Genomic DNA, 26,612 nt, shown 5'->3' with positions numbered 1-26,612 from the left:
CACATAACCCACACGTGTAAAAGTATATCCTAAGGAAAGAATAAACAGAACACATATTTAGACGTACGTATGAGGCTGTTTTGTAACAGTGATAGCATAACAGGAGGGAAAAAACCAAACATGTTCAGAAACAAGGATTAGTTAAATAAAGGCTGACTTCTCCTCTGGATTCCAGTCTCACGCTCGATTTCCTAACTGAATCTCCACTTGTGTATCTCACAGGCATCTCCTAAAGAGAGCCCCCAACTCCCACCCCTTCTCCAGCCTGCTGCTCCCAGTCTTCCCTGTGCAGGCAATCACTCCGTTATCTACCAAACACCACCTAAAATAAATCTCAAAATTCTCTTCGATTCTTCAAATATCCTCACCTTCCACATCCAACTCATAAGCAAATCATATCAAATCCATCTCCAAAATTAATCTCAGATCCACCCATTTTTCTCCAACTCTACTGCCACTACACTGGTGCTTCTGGCATCTAAGGAGAGGAGGCCAGGGGTGTGGATAAATATTCTACAATCCCTTACAACAAAGAATTAACCAGCCCAAAATGTCAGTAGTGCTGCTTTTGAAAAGCTTTGCTCTACTCTGAAGAAATACTTTCCCCACTCCTTAGAATTGCAGACACTTTTTTATTCTTCAAAATTCAGTATAAATGCCACTCTTTAGAGGGACCTTCTCTGATCACACTATTTAAATTAGGTCTCCCCATTCAAACCTCCCTCCCCATATTCTCTATGACAAAGGCCTTTTTCTTCATAGCACTTTTCACAATTTCTTGTGTATTATCTATGTATCATTTTATCTGCTTGTTTTGTTTGTCCAATCGATTATATGTCTGGTGCTTGCAGAGACCATATCTGTCTTGCTCACCACAGTTTCTGCAGCACCTTAGCGAAAAGTACACAGACACTCAGAACAATAAGATATTTTCAAAAACTACATAGTGCATAATACATATGTGCATGATAAAATCAGGAAGCACATATACAAAAATGTTAGTTATCTCAGGGTAATGTAATTTAGGTGACTTAACTTCTCTTTCTGGCTTTCTTCTAGTGTCTTATTGTTCTACCCTGCCACCACTGTGACTCAGAGTGGCCACCTCCTTCCTCTCTGTGACTGCTGAGAAGTACCTTCGTGATTAGCCCTGAACTACACCTTCCCTCACTTACAGCTCCCCTCTGCTCTCTGCACAGGAGGCACTGTAGACACGAACTGAAATGGTAGGAGGGGGGAAAAAGAAAGGAACGGGGAAGAAGTAAAGCCCAAAAAGCCCACAAGTGGGATAACCAGCCAGTTGGATGCTGAACTGCCTTCCCCCTCCTCACTTGCGGCAAGTCCAGGGTTGGTAAGAACTACCCATGGAACAGGCCATAAAGCATCTTAGCTGCCACCATGGTCGGCTATGCCAGGGAATCTGACCCCTACTATGTCTTACCCACCCCACAAACTCCACGCTCTCCTGGGCCCAACATCTTACCTGAGCAAACAGATACTCCAATGAGCTGGCGTCAAGGAGAGGGGTTGCATCTGGAACTTTTTTTTTCTCGTAGCTGTTCTTCTGCTTCTTTGGAGAATGTCGCCATACTGACTGCTCGTTATCATTGGTCCCATGCCAGTTGGTGAAATAGAACCTGTAAGGCAGGAAGATGAATGTTAACTGTGGGAAAGGGGACCTTGGCATGCGTGGGAGAGGCGTCCTGGTTCTACCCAGAGCAATCAGTGCCAGAGGTTAAACTTCCCTGAGAAGTAAACAGACAGATCTTTCATCTGTGTAGCACTTCACTGTTTATAAGGTCCTTTTCTTTTCATTCTTACAAGCACTCTGTGAAGAGCATACTGACAGAACCTCATCTATGACTCAGGGAGATAAAGTGACTTCCTTAAAATCACAAAGGAATTTCCACTCCGTCTTCCTAGATAGGAAAACACTGCTGTCTAGAACTAGATGCTAGCCCAGCAACTCCCTCCACCATTAGTAACGCCAGCCTGCCTTGAATCCAAGACGTATTTCACAGTTTAACATTTCTGAAATCTAGTTTCATCATACAGTTAATGTACAGTGTTTCCTAATTCTCAGATGGCTGTTACTGACACTTTTTATCTTACAATGAACAAAGTTTTAAAACAGAAGAAATATACAAACACTACTACAAGCATCAGCTGCAGTGCCCTGAACTAATAAATGCTTTATATACATTATGCTATTTAATGCTTACAGCAACTGTACAAGGTATGTTTCATTGTTTCCATTTTATAGATGAGGAAAACTGAGGTTCTGAGAGGCTAGGTCACCTAAGACCACAAGCCTGTTCTCTCCACTACTACTTTCCTCTGCCATCTGTAAGAGAAACACAACAAGTTCTGGAATGTGTGAAAGTGACTGAGCCAAGCTGATCCAGGCCAGCTCTAGGCTACAGACTCAGAGGGTACCTGGGTCTCTCTCCCTTGACATGCCCATGTGCTGATGAAAATCCACCACGGCATGGAGAAGGAACATATAAAACCTCCCAAAAAGGAGCTGCCGTTAAACTCAGATATCTGTCAGTGAGCTCTATTTGCAGAGTGTAGGGCATGCCAGGTCTTGGGCCAGGCTCTGGAACACAAGGGGTTCTCAGGCACAGTCCCTGCTGTGAATTCCCTGTCTATAGGCAATCAGTTAAATCCAGGGGGCACATCTCATAAACAGAGCTACACTGTGACTTTCATGGACCTCACACAGTTTTCTTTTCCTCCATAAAAAAAAATTAAAGTTATATTTTACAACTATGTTGGTATAAAGATGAATATAATCTTGGCTGGATTATTTTTTTCCTGATTTAAATAAAATTAAAACACTTCTGTGGATCCCTAATAACATCATGAGCCCAAGGCATTGTGCCTCAGAGATAAGTTTTTCTTGAACATGAGTGTCTCAGATAAGGTGCCAAAGGAGTACCAAGGAGGAAGAAGTTGCTGCCACTGCCAGGGGATGTGGTAGGGAAGGATAAAGGGTTGGGGAAGGGAGTTGGGACTAGGATAAATAAATACCAGGCTATAGAGTCTGGACCATACACAGAAGGCAGAGGAAGACTGAGCCAAACTGATGTGAGGCAGGACCCCACTGGAAGAAAGCCCCAGAGAAGATGGACTGAAATGAGAGAGGCCAAGAGACAAGCAGGTGCCTAAGGCAGCAGCCTGGGCAATGCCGTAAGGTTTGTGGGGGCAGAGGCCTCAGTGCCTTGCTCATCACTAAATCCCTAGCGCCTGGCATATAAAAGGTGCTAATACATGCCTGTTGGATGCAGAAACAGCAAATGAATGACCTAACTCAAGAAGTAGCAATTAAAATGGAAAGGATGGATAAGAAGTTACTTTAAAGGTAAAAATCAACATTTTACAACTTTCAAGTGATTCTATACAGCCCATCTTCCACAAAACTCATTTGACTGTGGCCTTTGGCATCTCTCTCTCAGACAGACACGTATCCACAGAGTCCACATGCACCATAAACCACAGCTGCAGGACTGTCCCCGCACCTTCCCATGTGAGAGTAGAAGCCTGAGGCTCTCAGCTCACAAAGAGGGCAGAATTCATGCTGCCCCCAAGCTGAGGAGCCTGCTCTTCAAGGGCAGAACAGAGCAAGGCGGGGAGGACTCCTCCAGGATCGGCTGCCTTGGGCAGGCAGAAAGTAAGAGGTGAACCAGCCCTACCAGCTGAGCAGACACAGGAAATCTGACACTGGGGCAGAAAAAGATGGACAAGGCCATGGCCAACTCCTCTGACTGCTGAGGGAAATCCAAAATGGAGAGTCCTCTTCATTCATACAATAATCTAGTGATCTACTATAAGTTCCAGGGGGTCTGCCTGGGAGGAGACAGGTGAGAGGGTCTAAATGGGATGATTAAGAGAGTAGCTAAGAGCTTCTGAGTGCTAACCGTGTGCCAGGCACCCCATATACAAAGGTTCAAAGTGGGGCTCTGACAGAGGGGCATGCAGGACAGGTAAATTCTGTTTGAGAGTGGAGGAAGGTGGTAGTGAGAGAATGAGAATTATATATGGTATGGAAGCTTACCTGGGATGAGGGGGGAAAGGATGTCAAGGACGGAGGAAGTTGTGTGAAAGAGCAACACTGAAGACAGATTTTCCCTGAACCAGTCGGAGCCATGGATCTCCCACACCCCACTGAGTCTCTATGATAAACAGCCAAGGGCCCAGCATACTCCCTCGGGGCTGAACGAGGACATTTTCTGAGGCTGCTGTCTGAGCCCTGTGAGACTAGTCTTGCCTTGGAAGCCTTTTGGTAAGATGTTCAGACAAGATAAGGCAATGTGCAGCTTCTCCACTACAGAAAGGCTGAAGGGAGCCTAAAACAAGGCTGGATCTCTGGAAATTGCCTATAGTCAAAGGCTGACAGCTCTCTATTTAATAAGACAATAAAAAGAAAAAACCTCTAGATCAGTTAACTGCCAAAATCAACATCTTCCATAAGCAACAAGGATATATTGTACAGCACGGGGAAATATAACCATTATTTTGTAATAACTTTAAATGGAGTATAACCTACAAAAATACTGAATCACTATGTTGTACATATGAAACTAATATTGTAAATCCACTACACTTCAAGAAAAATAAATAAATAAATGTAACAACAGGGAATGTTTCAAAGAAAAAAAATCGCTAATAAGACAAAACTAGTAAGTACACTGAAGCAGAAATTGTGCGCTCCTTTCAAAATTAATTATTAAACTTGGGCCAATTCCTGATATTACAACATGCTAAAGGAAAAAAATTAAGAATGATCTAAATAAATGTAGTATGATAGCTGCTGATATTCCTTTGCAGAATGATGTGGAAGAACACTGCAGGAAGGAAGGAAGGAGAGATTATCCCCCTTATTAGCGGGATAGACAGACCTGCCAATAAGAGATATGCCTTCCTTGCAAGTTTTTGAGAAAATTATATTACAGATGATTACACATTCTAAGTTTATGTACAGCTATTATATACAACGAATTCTCTTTAGGTTTCTATAGAACTTTACTAATGGATAGTAAAACTTATTTAGATGAAAAAGCAAGAAAACGTTTTTTTCTTAAAAAGGAATAAAGAATATGCTTGTCTTATATTAAGATACATTACAAAACAACAGCTATCAAAATTATCTAAAAGCAGAAAAGTATAATTAAAGTACAAGAACACAGAGCTGGGATTCCACTGAAATACTCACCAACATCTATTTTCATATTACACCTTCTTTAGTGGTGAGATGATGAGGTTTCAAAATTATGTAGTTTGTTGTAATGCAAATGTTTTAGCTTAGGGTGGGATCTTTTTTTCCAAGTTCAAAGAGCTTGCGGTAACAAAGCAATATCCTGTTGAAGCCCAATGTCAGGTACAAAGTCAAGGTGCCAAAAATGAGGCAGCCATGCACTTCCTGGCAGCTAACATAAACAGGGAGCTGGCAAAGACAGCTTTTAATCATGAGGCAGTCACATGACCAGCAAAGACGAAGGCCTCAAAGAGGATTCTAACGCTAACAAGACAATTCACTATGTGTGTAACTGTGAGTAACTCAGTTCTCTTTTTTGGACATCAGTTTCCCCCTAAAAAATTGGAAGAATTGAATCAGGCAAACTCAGGTGTCTTCCAAGTCCCAGATTCTACCCTTCTAGATTCCGAGCCAAGTGGAAAAACCTAGAGGGAAAGAACTAGAACTCAATGACATGCCCCACTTCCTAGACTCCAAGCTGCAAGTACATGTTTCAATGCTGGGTCACATAGCCAACCCTCAGGCCACAGAAAGCTAGATTACACTCTGAAAAACAAATCCAAATATAGTCGGAAGGCTCAGCTGGGTGGGGTGAATGTTTCCCTAAATCTGGGGCATGAAATCTCACATGACACACACCTCTCCTCTTAAGGTGAGACCGTGGGTGAGTACAGAGAGAAGAGGAAAGTCAGCTCCCCAGGATGATTATCAAAGAACATAGATCTGGTTCAGCTTCCGCTGAGAAAGACACCCAGGCCACTGTGGAATGGTAACAACTCTACTGACTCCCCAGAGTAAATAGCAGCTAAAATACTGAGGGCCTCTGAGATCTCCAGGGCTTTTCCAGCATGACTTGGTGTTCCATTAGCATCTGAGCTAACCCACTGACTTAATCACATCTATGTATGTCAAGATTCTTTTCAGATAGGATTCACTCTGTTTATAATAGGGTGAATTTATAAGCTCCTCTGCTAAATACACATGTGAAAGTATGCTTAACTAGTATCTAACAAACATACTTTCAATTCTAGGTACAGAACAAACACGCTTATAAACTCAAGAGACTACAGTGGTGAAGTACTGACTGCCTGTGCCACCTTGGGAGACTACATGACATTTAACAAAGTCTACAATATGGGAGAAAAGGCAAATAAGTACCCACCAGAAGAAAAATTACAGCCCCACTAGACAAAAATCCTCAGGCAGTGGATCAAAACATTCACCTGTTTAGAACAAGACCAAGCTAGGATTTCTAGGTTTCCACTTCAGGCAGTGTTTCTCAAGCTCTCTAGCTACAACTTTTAGTAAGAAACATATTTTATTTTATCATGACCTAGTACATACAGACAGATTACATATCTCAAACTGAAGTTCTAAAAAACAATATTCTTAGGATATGTATATATGCCGATATCATCTATCCTCATCTATTTCTCTCTTTTTAAAAAAATCCTGGTCATAACTCACTAAATTAAACTCATATCCATGATTCACTGAATGAAAAACTCTGCTATACGATACTAATTCTATTCAAGATACCCTCTGCATCATAATTTCTTTTCTAAAATGTGGCAGAGGAAGGTGGTCAAACTCACCTTGAATTGTTTTCCAAATACTGAAGAAGTCCTTTCTCATACCAAGCAAATACAAAACTTACAAATTATAAAAATGACTACAATACTTCTTGGTAAGTGACTCAGGGCTCCAGGCTAACCGTCGCCCGTCCCTGCGTGAGGGAGCCCAGCAGGCACCCATACCTCATCCGGTAGTGGAGCCGGAGTGACATCTTGTCGTCGACAGTGATGGTGCGATTCGGAGCATACCAGAGCTTGGTGTTCTCATCATACAGGGCAAAGAGGTTGTGACACAGAGGAGATATACCTGGGGAAAAGTAAAGAACACATCAGAAAATTGAAAATAGATAAATCTGGCCATCTGTTTCCAAAGCACAACATATGCAAAGACCAGAAATTCTCTTATCCAAAAAGAATCTAGGTCATATTCGCATCCTCTTAGGGCCAAATACAACTTCCAACCATGTTCAATCAGGCAGTTTTAAACAAAATAATAAAAAATTATGGCTCCCCAGGAATATATACTATAGTATAGCTCCTGGCAAACCAGGTTAAAACCATTTAAAAATAAAAGTCTAATAATATTTCTCACTACAGTGTCTATGACAGAGTCTTACCAAATCCTGCTTCAAAGAAAAAAAGGCCATCTGAGAGGTTCCCAGATACTACCTGATGTGCACCTTATTAATCACAGTGAGAAACATTCTTAGAGTTTGAGAAACCCCTAATCTGTCTCCTACAGAAAATGTTTAAACAGTTCTAACACACTGTGATTACACATTAAACATGCGAACAAGTTCCTGGCAGTAGCACATGAAATGTGTGTTAGAATAAATAACCAAAGTGATTTCTATCAGTGATTAAAATCTATTGCCATTAATAACAATACACTTCTTAAATACTCTGTATGGTTATCAAAAATATTTTTTATTGGTAGCCAACTAGCAAGAACATATATGCTTACAAAAGGTGGTCCAACAGTGCTCCCTTGCCTCCCTACCTGACTAACTGCCTCCTTTAATACAAGAATGTTCGAAAAGATAAGGGAGATGATGAAGCCAGGAAAGTACCTTTCCACTCACTTCTGAGCCCATGATTAAAATTACACAGACTTGTAATCTAAAAGTGTCGGGGGAGATAGGAGAATGATTGCAAGTAATCAATCATTGCTGATATTTTCATGTGTGGTCAGGCCTCAAACTAAGATACAATGAACTTAAAAGCAAAAAAACATGGGAGAACATGAGGTAGCTGGCACTTGTTTCCCAACTCAGACATCTGAAGTGAGACTGACACTGACTGGGACCCCCGCTGGCCCTGCCCACCTAGGCAGGGACTCTCTCCAATGCACACGCTAAGTTAAGAAGTTACATCTTTCTTGCATCTTCATGCCTCTGCTGAATTCCTCAACTCCTGCTTCTCAAGATATTTAGGAGTTAGCCCTTCGGAGTTACACTCCTCCATGTAACAGAGAAGATGGAGCTAAATTTCAAAGAGCATTTCCCCTTGGGAAAAATGGCAAATGGCTTTTGGATCCAGTATTATCAGGACTATGGTTCAGGTAAACAATAGGTTTTCATTCATAAATTGGCTTCTGTGGACTGGCCTAGAAATCTAGCTTTTCTTTATACATATCCATATTTGAATGTGAAACATACATATATGAAGAATAATTTATTTATCATCATGGATAGGTCTATAATTCTACCACAGGTCTGATTCAAACAATATTACTACTTAAAAATAGGAAGATGAAAGATACCTTTTATATAAAAGTACTGAAAAATAATAACAATACTAACATTTACTGAGGGCTTAGTATAAGGCATCAGGCTAACACACATCTATTACCTTTTAATTCTCCTAACACTTAATGTAGTTAAGTATTATTTTTGCCATGTTACAGGTAAAGAAACTCTGAGATTTAGTCTGATTCAGGGTTACTCAACTAGTAAAATCCAGGGCTGGCATTCAAACCTAGATACAGGTACTGAGGGGATAAATAATGAGAGCTAAAAGAACAAAAATTTACCATATATTGGTGAAAAATGAGGAAGTATACAGACCCCAAAACATCATGTACTATAATAATAATAATAGCTACAAGAATCTGTGGTATTCTGTATTCATCTATTTTTTACATTTATTAATTTTTGCAACAATCCCCTGAGTTGGTTACAAAAGATAATACTCATTCTCTAAAGACTGGGCTTAAAAACTGATGCCCCAAATTGACCCTGAGCCCAGAGTAACAGTATAGAGGGGCTGTGTCTGACTTCAGATTCACAGGCTCTCCCCTCTCATCTCCTTTAGCAGCAATTCCTCTATCTCTCACTAACTGCAGCCCAACAATTCTGTACAAATGATCCTTGCTAACAAACTAAGGTTTATACTTTATATGCTGATGGCAAGAAGCTTAGCTAAGAGAATAAACACTATAAACCAAATCTCAAAGTAAAGGGGAAAAAATGCCTTAGAAACACCAATTTACATCTAGTTGTTTTGCTAATTACAAATACTTTTAAAGCTGCTGTCCAAAGCTGGTTCCTTACATACTCTGCTATCTAGTCAAAGTAACTCTAAAATATTAATGCATTTTCCCCATAATAATCTGTAACTCAGCCAATTTTATCTAGTGTTATGTTTAGTCAGTAAGGATCTACTACATTCTTCCCTATAGCACCAACCTCTCCCCTTTTATTGGAACTCTTGTATTTAAAGCATTTTAAGCAGAAAGACATATTAGGAAGAAAATGGGTTTCCTAGACAAGCTGTATTACAAACAAGGTAGCTGATTCTTGAAACAACCATACTATCCCTGCAGAGTTGTTCTGAGGACTAAAGATGATATAAGTAAAGCACGGATCAGACTATCTGCCATCATGGCTAGTTAATCTATCATCATGAAATGAATTGATTTTTTAAAAACAGCTTTACTGAGATGTAATTTACATACCATAAAGTTCACCCATTTTAAGTGTACAGTTCAATGAATTTTAGTATATTTACAGAGCTGTATAACCACCACCATGATCTAAGTGGATTAGATCTTCAGTTTCTATGAATTAACTTTACCTGTCACTTAAAAGCAGGTAGGCAAAAATTGCCAATGATTCCAAGTTTAAAGGATAATGAAAGGCTTTATTTTGTTAGTTTGGTTTCCTACCTTCTAAGGGCAATAGGCTAACTTTAGTAAGACAAGCCTCACTTTAAAAAAAGGAAAAAAAAAAAAAGAAGAAAGAAAAAGAAAAAACGATTGTCTTGTTCACAGCCTCACTGTCCTTCCTTTTCACAACTTGGCAATCTGACCAAGCCACAAAGTGACACTTAACTTCTCACTTCAACTTAGCGTCACGTTGCAGGGGCAGGGGGCAGGGAGGGGGGTACCAGGCAATAAGGAGGCAGGTCATGGCAGCATAAGGATAGACCACACTTTTCAGAAGTTTTAAACAATTAATATATTGAGAGATGGCACTTCTGAGCTTGTAACTTTGTGCCAGGCGCTTCACTCATTTAGTGCTGATATTATTCCAATTTCGTAGATATAGGGGAAATCAGAAAACTGAGCATCATTCCCTGGTATCCCCGTAGCTCATTAGTGACAGAGCAGGAATAAGCCACTTTGCAGTGAAGAAAGTGAAAAGTGAATTAAATTCACTGGCCTAAGGTCAAATGCAAGTCAGTGGCAGAGGCAGGGCAGAACGAATGACTCCCAGAGCCCACACCTCTCTCCACTCAGTGGAGGTGCGGGGGCAGAGACACCGGGACCTGCTGGGCCCTGGGCAGCTGCCAGTACTCACAGCATTCCTGCGCCGCCCTGATGCACAGCTCCTCCGCTGTGTACTCTCCGCCGCCCAACCGGAGGGGCTCCCTATCCGACAGATAGAAGAGCACTTCCACCCCTGGCTCAGGGGCCTCCAGATTCACGTCAGTCTTCTTGGAGCTCCTCATTTTAGCACAGAAAGCCATGGCACTGCAGTCCTCTTTTATATTTAGATACTGTAGTGGAAGGAAAATGAGACTATGTGGTCATTCTATGTGCTAAAAGCACTACGTGGTGAAAGAGTGTTTTGAAGGTAAGCAAGCAGAAATATATGGTATTGGATAAGTACCCCCCCCCCGCCCCTTCTCTCCCTGAAAATCAAATGTATCAGAGCTCACAGCAGGTGCAACCATGGGAGGTAATCAATTATGCACGCTCATGAATTATGGTTAAGACCATATTGTCAAAAATCAGAGTAATTTAGACATGACCTGAATTTATTTTCTCTATTTGCACACAAGTTGTAGTTGAAAAATGTGCCTCATTCTGGAACCACTGATGTTAACATTACTAATATTCCTGTTACCTCTACCGGAATCATTTAACTTTTGAATAGACCCACTGGCACAAATTACACTGTCTTTTACTTTTATGTCTACCTCCCAGTAAACGGCAAGCTCGGGCAGGGCATTAACCATCCTTCCCGATTTGCGTGCCCCTAGAGCCTAGCCCAGGCTGGCTCTGAGACAGCACACACAAAAGGACTCCTGATTCATGCTCATAAGCCACATGAATGGGTCACGAGAATTAATGAGGAGCCAGGTCCCCTCACCCCACGGGGGGACAGGACGATGGGCAGCACTTTGTGGCACCAGAATGCGAGCGAGAAGCCTCGCTTTGAAAAGGTCAGGACCCACTGGTGAGAAGCCTGCAAATAAGTTACTCAGCTGAGCCCCCTCAACGGGGAGAGCAACTAGGATCAAAGAGCCAACCTCAGCAACTGAGCTTTGGGCATGGTGAGAAAAGAGAGGGGAACTAGGGAAAGTCCTGCATGTTCTTTCTCCCCTCACCCCAGCACCAATGGCCTCAAACCAATTTCCCTGACCCCAGGTTCCTACTTTCCTCCTGCCTACCAAGCCAACCTTCACTTAGCCCCCAAAGTAATGTCCCCCTAGCACATCTCAGATCCTCTAAAGGCTCCCCATTAATCTAGAGACCAATCCTAAGCTCCTAAAGAGGCCCTCCATCACCTGGCCAGACAGCCGCACTGGCCTCATCTCACGTTATATCACCCTCGGCCTCTTACTGCAGGCTTGAAACTCACAAAGCTGCCATCTTCTTGTTACCCACCCCCCCACCCAAGCCGTTTATCTCATTTTCCTGCCTTTGTTCATGCTGATTCCTCTACCAGGAGTGCCTTCCCACCTCATCCCTTTCATGGCAAACTTCAATTGCCTTTAGAACTCAGCTCGGACATTACCTCCTCCAGGAAGCCACCTCTGAACCTCCATCCCACCTCCTGAGTTAGATGTCCTCTCTCAAACTCACCACACTGCACTCATCACACTGAATTACGACCCTCTTATTCACCTGTCTGTCCCTCTCTCACTCCCACGTGCTGAGTTCTTTAAGGACAGGGACTGTGTCATTCATATTTGTATCACCAGTGCCTTGCACAGAGCTTGCAGAATGACCCAAAACAAGTCAGGGAGGGAGGGTCGCAGTCACAGTTCTCTTCACCAAATTCATGTGCATGGTCCATTAGCTGCTATGGTGAGGTGAGATACTTACAGGAAGGACATGAACCAGATATGCCTCAATACTACAAACTAAGAGGCACTTGGTTTTACTTGTTTAATCTCCAAAATAAATCTGAAGATCAAAATTTTCCAGAGACCAGGCTGAAGGATTAGCTCATAACTTACCTTAAGGTTCAGATCAACTATCAAGCAAGAAAGTTTTAAAACCCAACACTGAGCCTCCAACTCTACCCCAACAATGAAAAATAGAGATGGAAAACAAAGTAGCTAGTCTGCTTTATAACTTAAGAAAAAACCTTTGTCCTTAAGAGTCTAAACAGACATGGCAGGGGAAGAATTTAAAGATGGTGTTATACACTTTCACCCTACAGAAATAATCAGGCAAATATAATTATATATGTACAAGATGTGGCACCATTTGAAATAGAAAACAAAAATACAATGTAAAACAGGAGAGCACTCAGTAAACAAAATTACAAATATCAACATAAGGACTTCCCTGGTGGTACAGTGGTTGAGAATCCACCTGCCAATGCAGGGGACACGGGTTCGAGCCCTGGTCTGGGAAGATCCCACATGCTGCGGAGCGGCTAAGGCCCGTGGGCCACAACTACTGAGCCTGCACTCTAGAGCCTATAGGCCACAACTACTGAGCCCGTGCGCCACAACTATTGAAGCCTCTGCGCCTAGAGCTCATGCTCCACAACAAGAGAAACTCCTGCAATGAGAAGCCCTTGCACCGTAACAAAGAGTAGCCCCTGCTCACCACAACTAGAGAAAGCCCGTGTGCAGCAATGAAGACCCAACGCAGCGAAAAATAAATAAAATAAATTTATTTAAAAAAAAGAATACCAACATAAAGAAATACTATGCAGCTGTTAAGGTGACATAAAACTCTTTGACCCAACATTGAAAGATGTATATGACACACCGCAAAATGAAAAAAGCAAAACATGTATATTATGATCCTTCTGGTTATGCATTTGTACAATCTGGAAAACAGACAATAAACTGTTAACAATGGTGAATATCTAGGAGAGATTACAAGGGAACTTAGACTGTACTTCCCATACTTTTGTAGTTAAAAAAAAAATCTCCCAAGTAGCACATGCAACATTTGGAATGAACAAAAATTAAAATAACGATATTGAAAAATAAATGGATATAGCACAGATAGTCCTATAAGTTTAAGATCAGTTTCATTATTCTTTATAGAAGCTATTTTCCTTTTTGTCTTTCTTTTAAATATGCAAATGTACATACCTGCATTTATCCAGCTGTCCAATGCCCCCCAAAAAGCAGACTGGATTTTCTTCTCTACTTTCCAAAACCCATTCAGAGCTGAGCTAAAGACAAAGATAAATAAATAAATTAGCTGCAGAGATAACTGCATCAGAAAATAAGAGGACACTTTCATTAAGGAAGCAGCCCAAACCATAAACAGGCAGGAAAAAGCATTTAGGAGGAAGAAGGCGGCGGGGGGTGGGGGGTGGGACACTGATGAGGACACTGAGAGGACAGAGAGACATCTTAGGGTGTAAACATCAAAGAAGATGTTACATTCACTGCTTCAAGAAAGGAAGCCAGGGACTTTTGCTTCTTGGTGTAGAGTGCCCTGTCCAGTGTGAATGAGGACTATGTGCCTTTTCCGTCAACAACCGCTCTCTCTCTTGAGGCTGTGAACAATAGTTTAAGGGCCCAAAGATGTGCACTTTTAATTTCCCATTTCCACTTCCTTTAGAATTACCCTCTTCCCAACCCAGTCTACCCTTGGCTTCATTTTAATAGTGAAACAGCAGATGGTATGGTGAAAGGAGGAGGGTCTAGGAACAAATCTGACCAATGATGCTTTCAGTCCACCAAATATTTTTTGAGTCATTCTTATCTGAAAACTTAGGCAGCAAATAAAGGTCCTCCCAACTTCCCAACCTCACCTCAAAGCCTTATGCATACTAAACAAGAACAGCAGCTTGGTTCTGTAAACTTAAAGTACCTGGTCCCATTCTTACCACCACCACCACCACCACCACCACCACCACCACCACCTACACAGCTCTGCATTGTTTTAACAGCTTTCCTTGGTGCTTCTCACAAACTCTTTTTAAGAGTAAAATCAAACTATGTTTTGCAAATAAGGAGCCACCACTCTTAGTGATTTGAAAATGGTTGCCAAATTAATAGATTATTGTCTCAGTTTTCTGTTGGTCATTCCACACATTTTATCAGAATCCAGCTTTAGGAGGAGCACAGTCCCATGCATGACGAGGCAGAAGTGGAGGGTGCCTGGGGAAAGGGGGATGAGTTACCTCTGGGGCTGCAAGGCCAGCATTCCCACAGGACCTTACAGTCGAAGTGGGAGATGGCACAAAACACAAAAGCAATCTAAAATCAGTAGAGTGGGTGTGGCATGATGTCATCTTTATGCCCCTTGCTAACTCCGGTGACTGACACTGGAGAGGGCTGGTTTGGGAAGGTTTTCTGCAGCGGATAACGCAAAACTAATGATAGGAGGCCAGGCAGGGGATATAAGTATGAATTTTGATGTGATGACTTTGACTTGGCTGTTTTGTCATGACAGTTTTTAAAAGATTCAAAGAACAAATCATTATACTTTCAACTTTAAAAATGTAATATAACCGATTGTTTTAATTACATAAATAGATACCCTGCCCTGCAGGAAAACAGCAATCTGAAATTAGCTACATCTAATACCCTGCTTCGGCTCAGAAGCAGGTGTTCAAATCCCACATTTAGGAGACTCATTCGACAATTATTTTTGAGCAGTTCTTCGTGCCAAAAGCTGAGCTATACCAGGAGGCCGCAACGAAGAACAAGAGCAATATGGTCACTGCTCATGTGGAGCTTACAGTCCACAGGACTAAAAGAATCAAAGATGCACAGAAAGAAGTAATCATAAAGAACTTAAAATACCATGAAGGAAAAAGAGAGCATATAATAAGGAATGTAATTCAGCATGGGACTCAAGAAGTAACACTGAGCTGAGATGGAACGGCTATCATGGGAGGTGGGGAGAAAGCAGTTTGGGTAAAGGATGAGCATGTGCAAAGGCCCTGTAGAGGGAAGAAGCCAGTCCGGTCTCTCCAGATGGATAATTGGGGAAATCCCTCCAATACGCCTTTTTAGGTATGGGTAAAGAACAGCACTAGCACATTCATACTTGCTAACAGCATGCCTGGGGCCTTGCTACCCCATGTTTCCGGCAGCACGCTGCCAAGGATGAATGGAAATCAACCAGATGGCCTCCATGCTTTAGTGCCCCAAACCAGAAGAGGGACACACACGCAGACCTTTTAGAGTAGGAAGAGACCTGAAGTTCCACCAGTCCCTTTAAGAAGGGCTACTGCGTAAATCTTTTTAAACTCACGAAAGTGTTTTAATATGCACCATCAGATCACATGTTACTTGAACACAGGAGTCATGGGGACTGAGGATCAGACTACAATCACCAGGATTCTATCAAAACCCTTAATCAAGAAGAGTTTGGTTTTTCCATTATTCATTCTCTACTACAAGCAACACTGTATTGAAATCACATTATACCTAATAATTTTCAAACTGATCTCCAGTCTTACTGGACAGGACAATAAAATGGTATCAATTTGTGATGCTTAGCCTAGAGATTAAACTCTGAGAAATCAAGATCAGCAACAGAATTTCTTGACAATATGCATTTACTATGATGTTTTTATAGGCTGATTCAACAACAAAAATCCCTGTTTTTAGAAAACTGACATTCCAATGATTAAAAAGTAAACACACCCATATAGCACTTAAAAGGCATGCTAGGGCTTCCCTGGTGGCGCAGTGGTTAAGAGTCCGCCTGCCAATGCAGGAGACACGGGTTCGAGCCCTGGACCAGGAAGATCCCAACATGCCGCGGAGCAACGAAGCCCGTGAACCACAACTACCAAGCCTGCACTCTAGAGCTCGCAAGCCACAGCTGCTGAGCCTGCGTGCCTAGAGCCCGAGCCCCCCACAAGAGAAGCCACCGGGATTAGAAGCCCACGCACCACAATGAAGAGTAGCCCCCAAGCTAGCCCCCTCTAGCTTGCCACCAACTAGAGAAAGCCCGCGTGCAGCAATGAAGACCTGAAACAGCCAAAATAAATAAATAAATAAATAAAATTAAAAAAAAAAAAAGGTAAGCTAAACATTTAAACCTAAGACTGGTGACCCACTTTATATGAAATGACGACTCATTCAGGATGACAAGTGTTTTTTGTGCTACAGCATTTGTGCAATGGCTTCATTCAAATAACATTTCTCTCCGAATAAACTAAACAACATGCTCTAACTACTTATTTTTAGAACAAGTAGGAAAAGAGCAAGGTCAGCTTATAAATACTTTGGATAATTCCAAGAAATCAATTCAAGTTTCTTGCTACAAGATACAAAAAGAAAATCTTTAATGCTAGAAAAACTGACCAGCAGGAATCACTCAATACCTTTAAAAATAACATGATTCACTGGGCTCCAACTCAAATGAATACAAAGAAGCTCAGAAAATAGTAAGGATAAAAGTGAGAAATCTAAAGCTTTTTGAAGATAGCAGTGAATTCTTCCACCCTAACCTCCTTATAAATTTTCAAGGATTTGAAAGAAAATGCCTTTCTTCCAGTGAAGAAAGTGGCTTTAGCCATTACTTTAGTGGCTCAATCTTGCAGATGCTACTTTACATGAAAAAAAAAAAAAAACAGGGAAATTTTGTAAATTCTCAATTGTTTTTTAGTTTATAAAAGTCTTATGCAAGAGATATGTATATCTAACACTTTGTGAATGAGGGAAGAGTAACAGAAACAAAATGTGATTCTGTGAGTCTGAACAGGACTAACTGCAATAAATGGGGTAGCACAACTATTTTCTAAGATGCAAAATTCCAGAAATCAGTATCTGAAGATATGGAAAGCCTGCTAAATTTTCAAGGATATCTTCTGAAATACAGGTATTAAAGGAAGAACATAAAATTAAATTTTGAATAGTGGAGATGATAGACATAAAGATAGATCATATTAATATTCACAAATATGATGATCAGAATATGAGTGCTTTGGGCCAAAGGCCATGGCCAGATATATATGATAAAAATAGATTGGATGATGGTTAAAATCAATGACAAATGTATATGTATAACTGAATCACTTTGCTATACACCTGAAACTAACACAACATTGTTAATCAACTATACCCCAATATAAAATAAAAAATTTTTAAAAGGACTATCATTAAAGAAGGACTAAATGAAAGTAAAATTTAAAAAAATTTTTAAATCAATGACAAGACTCAAAATAAAATACTTTGGATATCTGATTTTTACTAGAGAAACCATCACACCTACAGTGAATTACTTAATGGATGCCTTAAAGGAATCAAAGCTTTTGATTCCTGAAGTAGAAAATGCAAATAAAATGATGAATTAAGGTATGAACCCAGAAAAACTGAAAAGAAAAACATGTAATTTAGAAAATGTCCTGAAATCAGCTGCTTAATACCTTAAGAAATGTTAAGACTGAAGATCTTAAACCTTAAAAACCATCTCAGCAGGCACCAGTCTTAAGGCTGGTGAGGAAACCTGATGCAACAATATAAGCTCCAAGAGGGCAGGGACTCTTGTCACTTCTGTTCCATGCTTTACTGTATTAGGTGATCAGTAAGTAGCTAAATGGTTAAATGAAAGATGAAGGTAACAAAGCAAGCAACATCACCCGATGGAAATATCACCGTAATCCAAGGTGTGTGATTTTATTGCCTCTATACACAACTAGCAAGTGGACCTTGAGCAAGTCATTTAAATCTGAGCCCATCGGTGAACCTGAGAGGAAGCATCTTGCCCAACGGATCAAAAAAAATCTCTCAAAAAGTCTTCCTTAAGCTCCTACATGCCTTTTCAAATGAGGCTGTAGATGTGAAAGATGTTAGTACTAAAGCAATATAATGTAGGCTTTATGGCAAAGGACTGAAGTGGGTGGCCAACTTGCTTAGAAGAACAAAGAATAAATGGGGATTCTGAGCAAAAGCCTGGTCATAAATCAAAGTCCCATTTCATAAGTCTCAGATGACACAGCAGAGCAGTTAAGAGCCTGAGCTGGAGTCATAAGGACCTGGGTTTGAATCCTGCCTACCCCACTGACTAGCGATTGTAATCTTAGGCAAGTTACTTACCCTCTCTAAACCTCAATGTTCTCAGCTGTAAGTGGGGGGATAAAAAATAGCATCTATCTCCTAAAGCTGTTAAGAGTAAAATTAGTTAATGCATATAAAGTACCTAACACAGAATGTAGCAGGAAGTAAGCATTCCTATTTTGGTCGCAATTGCTGTTAAACTGATTACAGCTTGATGGAACACAGTTCCAGTCAAGGAGAGGGAGCTCCAGCATACACCGAGCGTCTGTAACATCTCATGCATGGAGCTGGGCGCTTGCACTTAATTCTCATAAAAAGCAGAAGTTTCAGGCCAATCAGTGGGGGTACCAGATGTCAAACACGTGACTGACTCCAAGGACCAGGCTTTTTCCACAGGGGCGTAAAAACTGCTTTAAAGTGCCCCCCACCACCAACACCACTGTCTTCTTAGTACTTTCCGTAGTCTAGCATCCACCTAGGAGACTGGTCTCATTCCGGGCCCCTCCCTCCAAAGACTGAAAGAACTGTCGTTCAACAGGTCATGAAAGTGCCCTAGGCCCCACCTGCGTTCCAGCCCACAACTATCGTGGTGCCATGAGGGTAGGGGTGGATATGTGGGGAGGAAGTTCTGGCGGCCCTGGCAGAGGCCCACCCCATAGGCACGGGACCTCCTAAAGGCCTAACACACACACACACACACACACACACACACACACACACACACACACACACACACGCACGCGCGCGCGCGCCCCCCCCCCCCCGGGGAAGCGTCTTTATTCCCTCTTAGTCTCATCACCCAGGGCTTCGCACCCACCGGAGCCTTGTCAATGAGTTTGACTGAGGCCCAGATAACTGTTCTGAGGAAGGCATCGCAAGATGCTATGCAAAGCTAATGGATTCCAGCCAGAAAGATGACATAAAAACAAAATCTGTTATTTTTTCCCGTCAGCAAGTCAGAATTATGGCTTTTCTATATGCTACTCCGGGCACACAGAATAACTCACTTCTAACTATAGCAGCAATTCCAGGAATACCCCAGAACCTTAAGTGCTGCTCCATTTACAATAAACTTCTAGGGATGATCAAACAATCAATGCCAACTCGATGATCCAGGGCTCTCTGCACTGCTCCCAGTGAGCCTGCTTTCCCTGAGAGACTGCTTCTGATCAAACTAAAGTCAAAACGTGTTTTCCTAAAAGCCACACTGTATCAATATGCTTTGCTATTCCCTCCCTTTTATTTCTTTTACCACTAATACATCTATAATGTTATTAAAGAGCACAGAATACAGTGGTCAAAATATGGTGACAGAAGTGGACACTCCAAAGGTGGGGAAAATGGCTTGTCTTCACCTTCTGTGCTTTCCAATCGTTCATCACTAAAATACTTATTAAGCACTTGTACCATCACAATAAAACCTTGCATCTCTATGGTACTTTATAGCTTAAAAAGAGCTTTCACATCTATAACCACATTCGAGTCTCACAGCTCCTTTCACAGATGAGAAGACTCAGTTTCACACATTCCCACAGTCAAGTGGCCAGTGAGTAGCGAGACCAGGCTCAGACACATTTCTCAGCCTCCAGCTTCACTGCCCTTTCAGTTTGCCACCTTTCCTTGGGCAAGGCACGGGCTTTGGGGGAATCTAAAGAAGAACCACGCTTAAAATCTAAGCCCACCAAAACCCTCCAGTCCATTATTAATAGTTGGCAAGCATTAAGAACTACAGGAGTCAAGAAGAGAGGGCTGTGAAGTGACCAGGTAGAGTGGGCTCTGTTCCCAGCCTTGAGGAATAGAGATAATCTAAAAAAGAAAGGAAGGGTGCAGCTGTCCTGGAAAAGGGCTGGAGGAAGGAATATCGAGAGGGTGGAGCTGCAGGAAGGACTATGCAGACCTCCGAGGGATCAGGCAAGAAAGAAGTAGACAGAGTGAAAAGGTGAGGCAGGGTGGGACTGAGGAGAGGGGGGTGGGGGGGGAGAGAGAGAGAGAGAGAGAAAGAAAGAGAAAGAGAGAGAAGAAGAGAGAGAGAGAGGGAGGGAGAGAGGGAAGGAGGGAGGGAGGGAGGGAGGGAGGGAGGGAGAGAGAGAGAGAGAGAGGGAGAGGGGGAGAGAGAGAGAGAGAGGGAGGGAGGGAGGGAGGGAGGGAGGGAGTACACGCACCTGTGGGCACCAGTTTCTGTCTGTAAGCAATAAGAGAAACTGCCTGGTATTGAAAAAATCTCTAAAGCTCTCTGAACACAAATCCTGTGCAACAAGGAGAGTATTAGGTGACCTCTATAGTTCTTTACAGAACAGAAGCAGTTAGAAGCCTGGGCCTAGAGTCACTCTAACCTGGGTTCAGACCCCAGCTCTAATGTCTGTGTGACCTTAGCCACGTTTTTCAACCTCTACACGTTTCTGTTTCCTCTGGGATTAATAAAGTATCTACAAGGCTGTTGTGAAGATTCAAGATTTCTCTAAATCTCTTCCTCTGAAGTAAGTTTTTACTGGCTCACACTCAAAAAGCTCACAGTTCATTAATCAGTTTTCTGTGAGTATACTCAAGGCTTTTAAAAATGTTTAGATTTTTTAAAAAAGTAACAAAGCAAACAAACCCTATCTTACAAATGTTTGAAATCATATTATGCTGCACCCTAATAAAACTAATTCCTCATTAACTTGTATTTCCAGTGTTGTGATGCAAAGACATAGAACCTCTTGCAGATATGCCATCTGGCGAAACTTCAAGGTAACTATAATTTAAAGGAATATACAGGAAGCAACCCTGAATCCCCTCCACCCTTTGCTAACTTTTACTCATTTATCGGTGTGTCTACTGCACATTTACCTACTCCCTCTCTCTGTTATGTACTAAGCTCTTTGGGGGCAGAAATCCATCTAACGTGTTTCCTGTTAATTCTTTAACCACTTAGGGTTCTGGGATGCAAACAACAGAAACCAGCTCTGTTTACCTTAGGATGAAAATAAATTAAGGGGAAGATATAAGAACACAGGAACAGTCTGATAAGGACATCGTTCTACCACGGCCACCACTGGTCACCAGCCATCACCACAACTGGACTCCTGATTCTGCTGCTTCCACGAATGATCTCAAGCCACCCCTATGTATTTGTACCATTCCTTCCAGAAGCTAAGTCTTGGGATAGAGGAATCCAAGAGGCTGGACTTGGTTCACCGCTAGTCATGTGTCTGTACCTCCTTCAGCTTCCACAGCAACAACGGATTATCACTGCAGAAATGAAGGGGGTTCAGAAGCTGGACAATGTCAATTCATGTTAATTGCTATCAAATGGCAATGTCCACTCCAGTCTATACCCCAAAGGAGCTCAGCTACTGCCTCAAAATATAAAGTGACGCTGGGGAGAGAAATAAAAGGAAATCTCAAGGAAAGTGTTTCCCTACATGGTCTCCTGCACTTCTCCTCAACCAAGAAACTGTAATCAGTTTTCATGTTTAGACTTGAAATAGCCTACCAACAGTCTCCAGTGCTGCACTACCGCAGAGCTCTTCATGAACTGTATTTGCACAGTGAGTAATCCACTCGGTCTTCACCAGGACAGCAGACTTGATCACCAGGTCAACACTGCTCCTCCACAGCACGGAGCCTCCTCTCTTTCCTCTCCATCTGCCCCAGTTGTCTCTGGCACCAGCCAAGAGTCCAGTAATGGTTACACACCACTATCTGACATCCTAGGAACCCATGCTGACCGCTTTTCAAACCTTTTTTACCATGATCTACAGTAAGAAATGTGTGTATGACACCATGTGTGTATGACAAAAAATGAGTTTCACAGAAAAATATCCTCACTACATGTAATTCACTCTGATATTTTCTATTCTATACTATTTTCTTCTCTTTAATAATAGATTTTAAATGCTAAATAAGACCCACAAAATCGATTTCACAGTCCACTAATGAATAATAAACCACCGTTTGAGAAACACGGGTTTAAAGGACTGAACAAGATTACCAAAACAGAATTTACTTTATAATCACTGTTTATAGTCAGATGAACATAAAATAGTGAACTGCATTTCATCTGGAATTCCTCTGACTATGAGAAGATCATCCCTCTTTTCCCAAACCATGCAGCCTATGATGTTTTAACACAAACAGCTGCACTGAGATCCACACTGCCACACTCACAGTCTTCATTTCACAATACAGGTTCTTCTCCCAGAAAGCTCTTCGGCTGTTTACTTCCTAAATCCATATAATGCTACCAGAGATCAAGAAAATGGAGAAACAATACCCACAAGGCATGGAAGATTCAGATTTTAAATTCTGCCATTACCCATGATTTATTCCCATAATCCCCAGTTTCTAACCTTAGAATCACATCTCCTAGTGATGCTTTGCAGAAAACTAAAGAATTCAAAATCCTTTCTGTTTACTTCACATCTGTGCAAATTTTTCAATGTATTTTATGGAAATAACCATTGTAAGTGGAGAGAAGAATTCAGCGTATGGTCATCAATGGATATTTCTAGGGAGGGGAAAGCTTCCCAAGTTTTGAAGGTTTAAATAGATGGTACATTATGATGAATTTGGCTAGGAGTCTTCTGCAGCAACTTAAATTATGTTTTTCTACCAATGAACTGAAAAAGGTGAGCAAATACAGCTATTCTTTCTCAAGATAAATGTTTACTTTATACTCTGCTCATAAGAAGGCAGAACCTCAATGAGACACTTTTTTGTATCCTTAAAGCGAGGTCCCAAGCAGGGCCAGAACATGACTACAGCCATAATTCTTTTATCAAAGGGCCCCTGTCTAACAGACAACAGGCATCCACCTTGTTGCACCAAAATATTCAGTGGCAATGCCTGGTCTTCATTCATTCAATTTTCCTGTTTAATTTTTTGGGGGAAGGAGGGGAATGGTACAGACTTCAGCCATGGAGCTTCTTTGGCCTCTCCTTTTAAGAGAAAAAAAATGTAGAAAGAGAGAAAGGGAGGATAATTTTCTAAGAGCACTGTGGAGGTAAATATTATGGTAGGATGTTAATGACAAATTAGACTAAAAGGAAAAACATAAACATAATAACAACTAGGAGGAATAACTCCCTCGCTCTTGGACATCTTCATTAAGTAAAATAACCAACCAAACAAAAGCTCATTATGAAAAGCCTGTGAAGCACACTTTGGTGGGAATAAAAGAATGCAAGAAAAGATGTTATCATCAAAGAAGAGTTAGCAATGCAAGAATGTGAAAAACTAATAATATTGATACATGATTGACTGCCAAACACAAGACACATCCAACCAAGGCAAAGAGTATGCTCAGAGAAGGTGTGAGTGGGGGGTTGAGGTAATTAACCCAATCCAGAAGAATTCAGGAAAAACCAGCATGGCGGAGTTAACCATTCTGGTCAAGAAGAACTGAGCTAGAACACTGGCCCTGACACTCAGTCGCTGGGATCAGGTTACTTTTTAACTTTCAGTGATTATTTTTTCATTTGCAAATAAAGTTAACAGTAATTCTTTTACAGGATTGTTTTACACTCCGAGAGAAAATATATATATAGGTCTAGTAGGACACCTGGCCCATATTAGGCATATAATAGTATGACCATTATGGAGCAGGTGGGATTTGAACTGGGCCTTTAGGAATGGGGAAGATACAAATAGGAAGAGAACAGCAGCCGACTGAGGGGAACATTCCAAATAACGGAAACATGAAGAAATAACAAAAGAAGGAAAGGGGCAGTGTAAAACCCTTTGGAGACTGACCAGAAGGTTTGTGTAGAATAGAAAGAAATGAGAAAAAGGAGAAAGCTGAGACCAGTTTACAGCAGACCATAAATGCCCAACTCAGGAGTATGGACTTTCCTTTGAGGAGACAACCCCCGAGGAGAACTCAAATCCCCAATCTCACATGAATTCCTCAGAAACAAGAAAAGTCCCCCAGTATGTGAATATGTGCCATGTAGAGATGGGGGGGACTCAGACACAAGGAGATGACAGGGAAAAGCATGGGGACACTTTAAATTCATCTGCAGAAAATAATATCCTCTTTTAAAATATTTTAAATGAATCAACTAGTCCTTGATGGATAAACAGGCACTGTACACTAAGATTCCACACCTCCCCATTCCCTCAGTGTGAACATCCCAGGACAATAAAAGTTAACTGAGCAAACAGCCCCAAATATTGCCACTGGTAAGAGCTAATTTGAATATTCATGCGGGGGAATCCATACTCTAACCCCACCTTACTACACACACATAACTCCCACAAAGAACAACTTTTTTAAAAAAATAATAAAATAAGAAGCTAGAGGTTTTCTTCTGCAAATTACACTGTGAATGAGTCAGAAAAAACTTTCCCAAAGCTTTTGTCCTCATGGCTGAAGAGCCAGCCTGGCTGGGACATTTCCTAATAGCACTGGGGGAACGAATATTCTGCTGCTGTTGATTAATCATCCTCTGCAGTGCAGCCTCACAGAGTTGTTCATGGGGCTACCCTTGGGAGTCACTCTGAATTATTTTTGTAACATCTTGTCCTTGGATAAAAGGAAACACAGAGTCAGAAATAGGACGTTAGGAGGTCACCTATTACTCAGCAGAGTTGTTTACACAGCCTTGTTTCCCTCTTATCCAGAGTCAGTGTCCTGGATAATTGATAGATATAAGGTACACAAATTTCCAGGGATCTAAATATGGTAGAATTCACAAAAATCATGTTCAATGGAAATTTCTCTGCCTTTGATGATTCAGAAGAGTATATCAGACCTTCTCAGGCCTTAATTAGAATCATGATTATGACCAATTTTCATTTCACAGAACTGTAAGGGGTGGAACTGGGGGGTGGGAGGGGAATCCGGTTAGTGGAATTTGCACGAACAAGTTCCTTTGTACTAGCATTCATTTCAAGTCTCTGTGGCCATAAAAAAATAACGAAAATGCCATTTGCAGAGACAAGGATGAACCTAGAGACTGTCATACTGAGTGAAATAAGTCAGACAAAGACAAATATATGATATAGCTTGTATGTGGAATCTAAAAAAATGGTATAAATGAACTTATTTACAAAACAGTAATAGAGACACAGATGTAGAAAACAAACTTATAGTTACCAAGGAGGAAAGTGGGGAGGAAGGATAAATTGGGAGACTGGGATTGACATATATACACAACTATATATAAAATAGATAACTGATAAAAACCTACTGTATAGCACAGGGAACTCTACTCAATACTCTGTAATGACCTATATGGAAAAGAATCTAAAAAAAAGAGTGGATATATGTATATGTATAAGTGATTCACTTTGCTGTACAGCAGAAACACAACATTGTAAATCAACTATACTCCGATAAAAATTAACTTTAAAAAATAAAAATAAAAGAGTAAACAGTCTCCATTAGTTTACATGAACGTTTTATCAACCCATGCAGCTCTCTGATGTGTGTCTAGCCAGGTGGTACCTGAACATTTCTGTCTTGGCCAAAAGAACTGTGTTTGTCCAGTGCATTACACCTGTACACACAGCTAATAAGTAGCAGAAATGCAGCACAAAACTGATCCTCAGATGCCACATCTCATGGATCTCACACAGTACTAAAATAAATATTAATGAAGGAACTTCTGTCTTTTTAGCCTTTCTCCAAACAAATACAAAAAAGCAAAGTTGGCGTAGCTATACATAACCATTAACTAATCAAAATCAATACAAAATCAATAAACACAGTCAATAAATACAATTATATACTTTTTACAGCTTACAAAGCACTTTCAACATATGATCTCCATTAATCCTCACAATAATTTTAAGTATCATTCCTCTTATTTTAATCATAAGTAAACTAAGGCCTAGAGATACTTAAGTGACTTGTAAAAGGTCATATGTATTTATTAACTGGACCTCAAATCCAAGTCATCAGGAGGCAAAGGAAATGGAAACAACTAAAGAAAAATGACAAATGATCATGGTGAAAAGGTCATATTTCACTAACAGTCAAATTAAAATAACAGGATGCTCTTTTTTATCTATCTAATCAGTAAAGGTGGTGTAGCTGTTTTTAAATGTAGATACAATCCTGGATTAGTTAGAAGTATAAATTACTGTCATCTTCAAACTATAAAAGTTATTTAGACTCATGATAACAAATATAT

General features: G+C 41.0%; 1 protein-coding gene across 3 annotated transcripts in view; it reads right to left on the bottom strand.

Annotated features, from left to right (window-relative positions):
- Window positions 1-26,612, bottom strand: part of JAK1 (Janus kinase 1) — a 139,560-nt gene that overhangs the window by 39,443 nt on the left and 73,505 nt on the right. For all 3 annotated transcript variants that reach the window (XM_081225217.1, XM_081225216.1, XM_081225218.1), the window contains 4 exons: window positions 13,618-13,700; window positions 10,632-10,830; window positions 7,015-7,138; window positions 1,484-1,637 (listed from right to left, as the gene is read on the bottom strand). In XM_081225217.1, coding sequence (XP_081081343.1) covers window positions 1,484-1,637; window positions 7,015-7,138; window positions 10,632-10,830; window positions 13,618-13,623 — 483 coding nt within the window. In that variant the 5' untranslated portion in view covers window positions 13,624-13,700. The remainder of the gene's footprint in view (window positions 1-1,483; window positions 1,638-7,014; window positions 7,139-10,631; window positions 10,831-13,617; window positions 13,701-26,612) is intronic.

Source organism: Mesoplodon bidens (genome assembly GCF_964165515.1).
Source record: "Mesoplodon bidens genome assembly, chromosome: 2".
Lineage (NCBI taxonomy): Eukaryota > Metazoa > Chordata > Mammalia > Artiodactyla > Ziphiidae > Mesoplodon > Mesoplodon bidens.
This window is presented reverse-complemented; position numbering and strand designations above follow the sequence as displayed.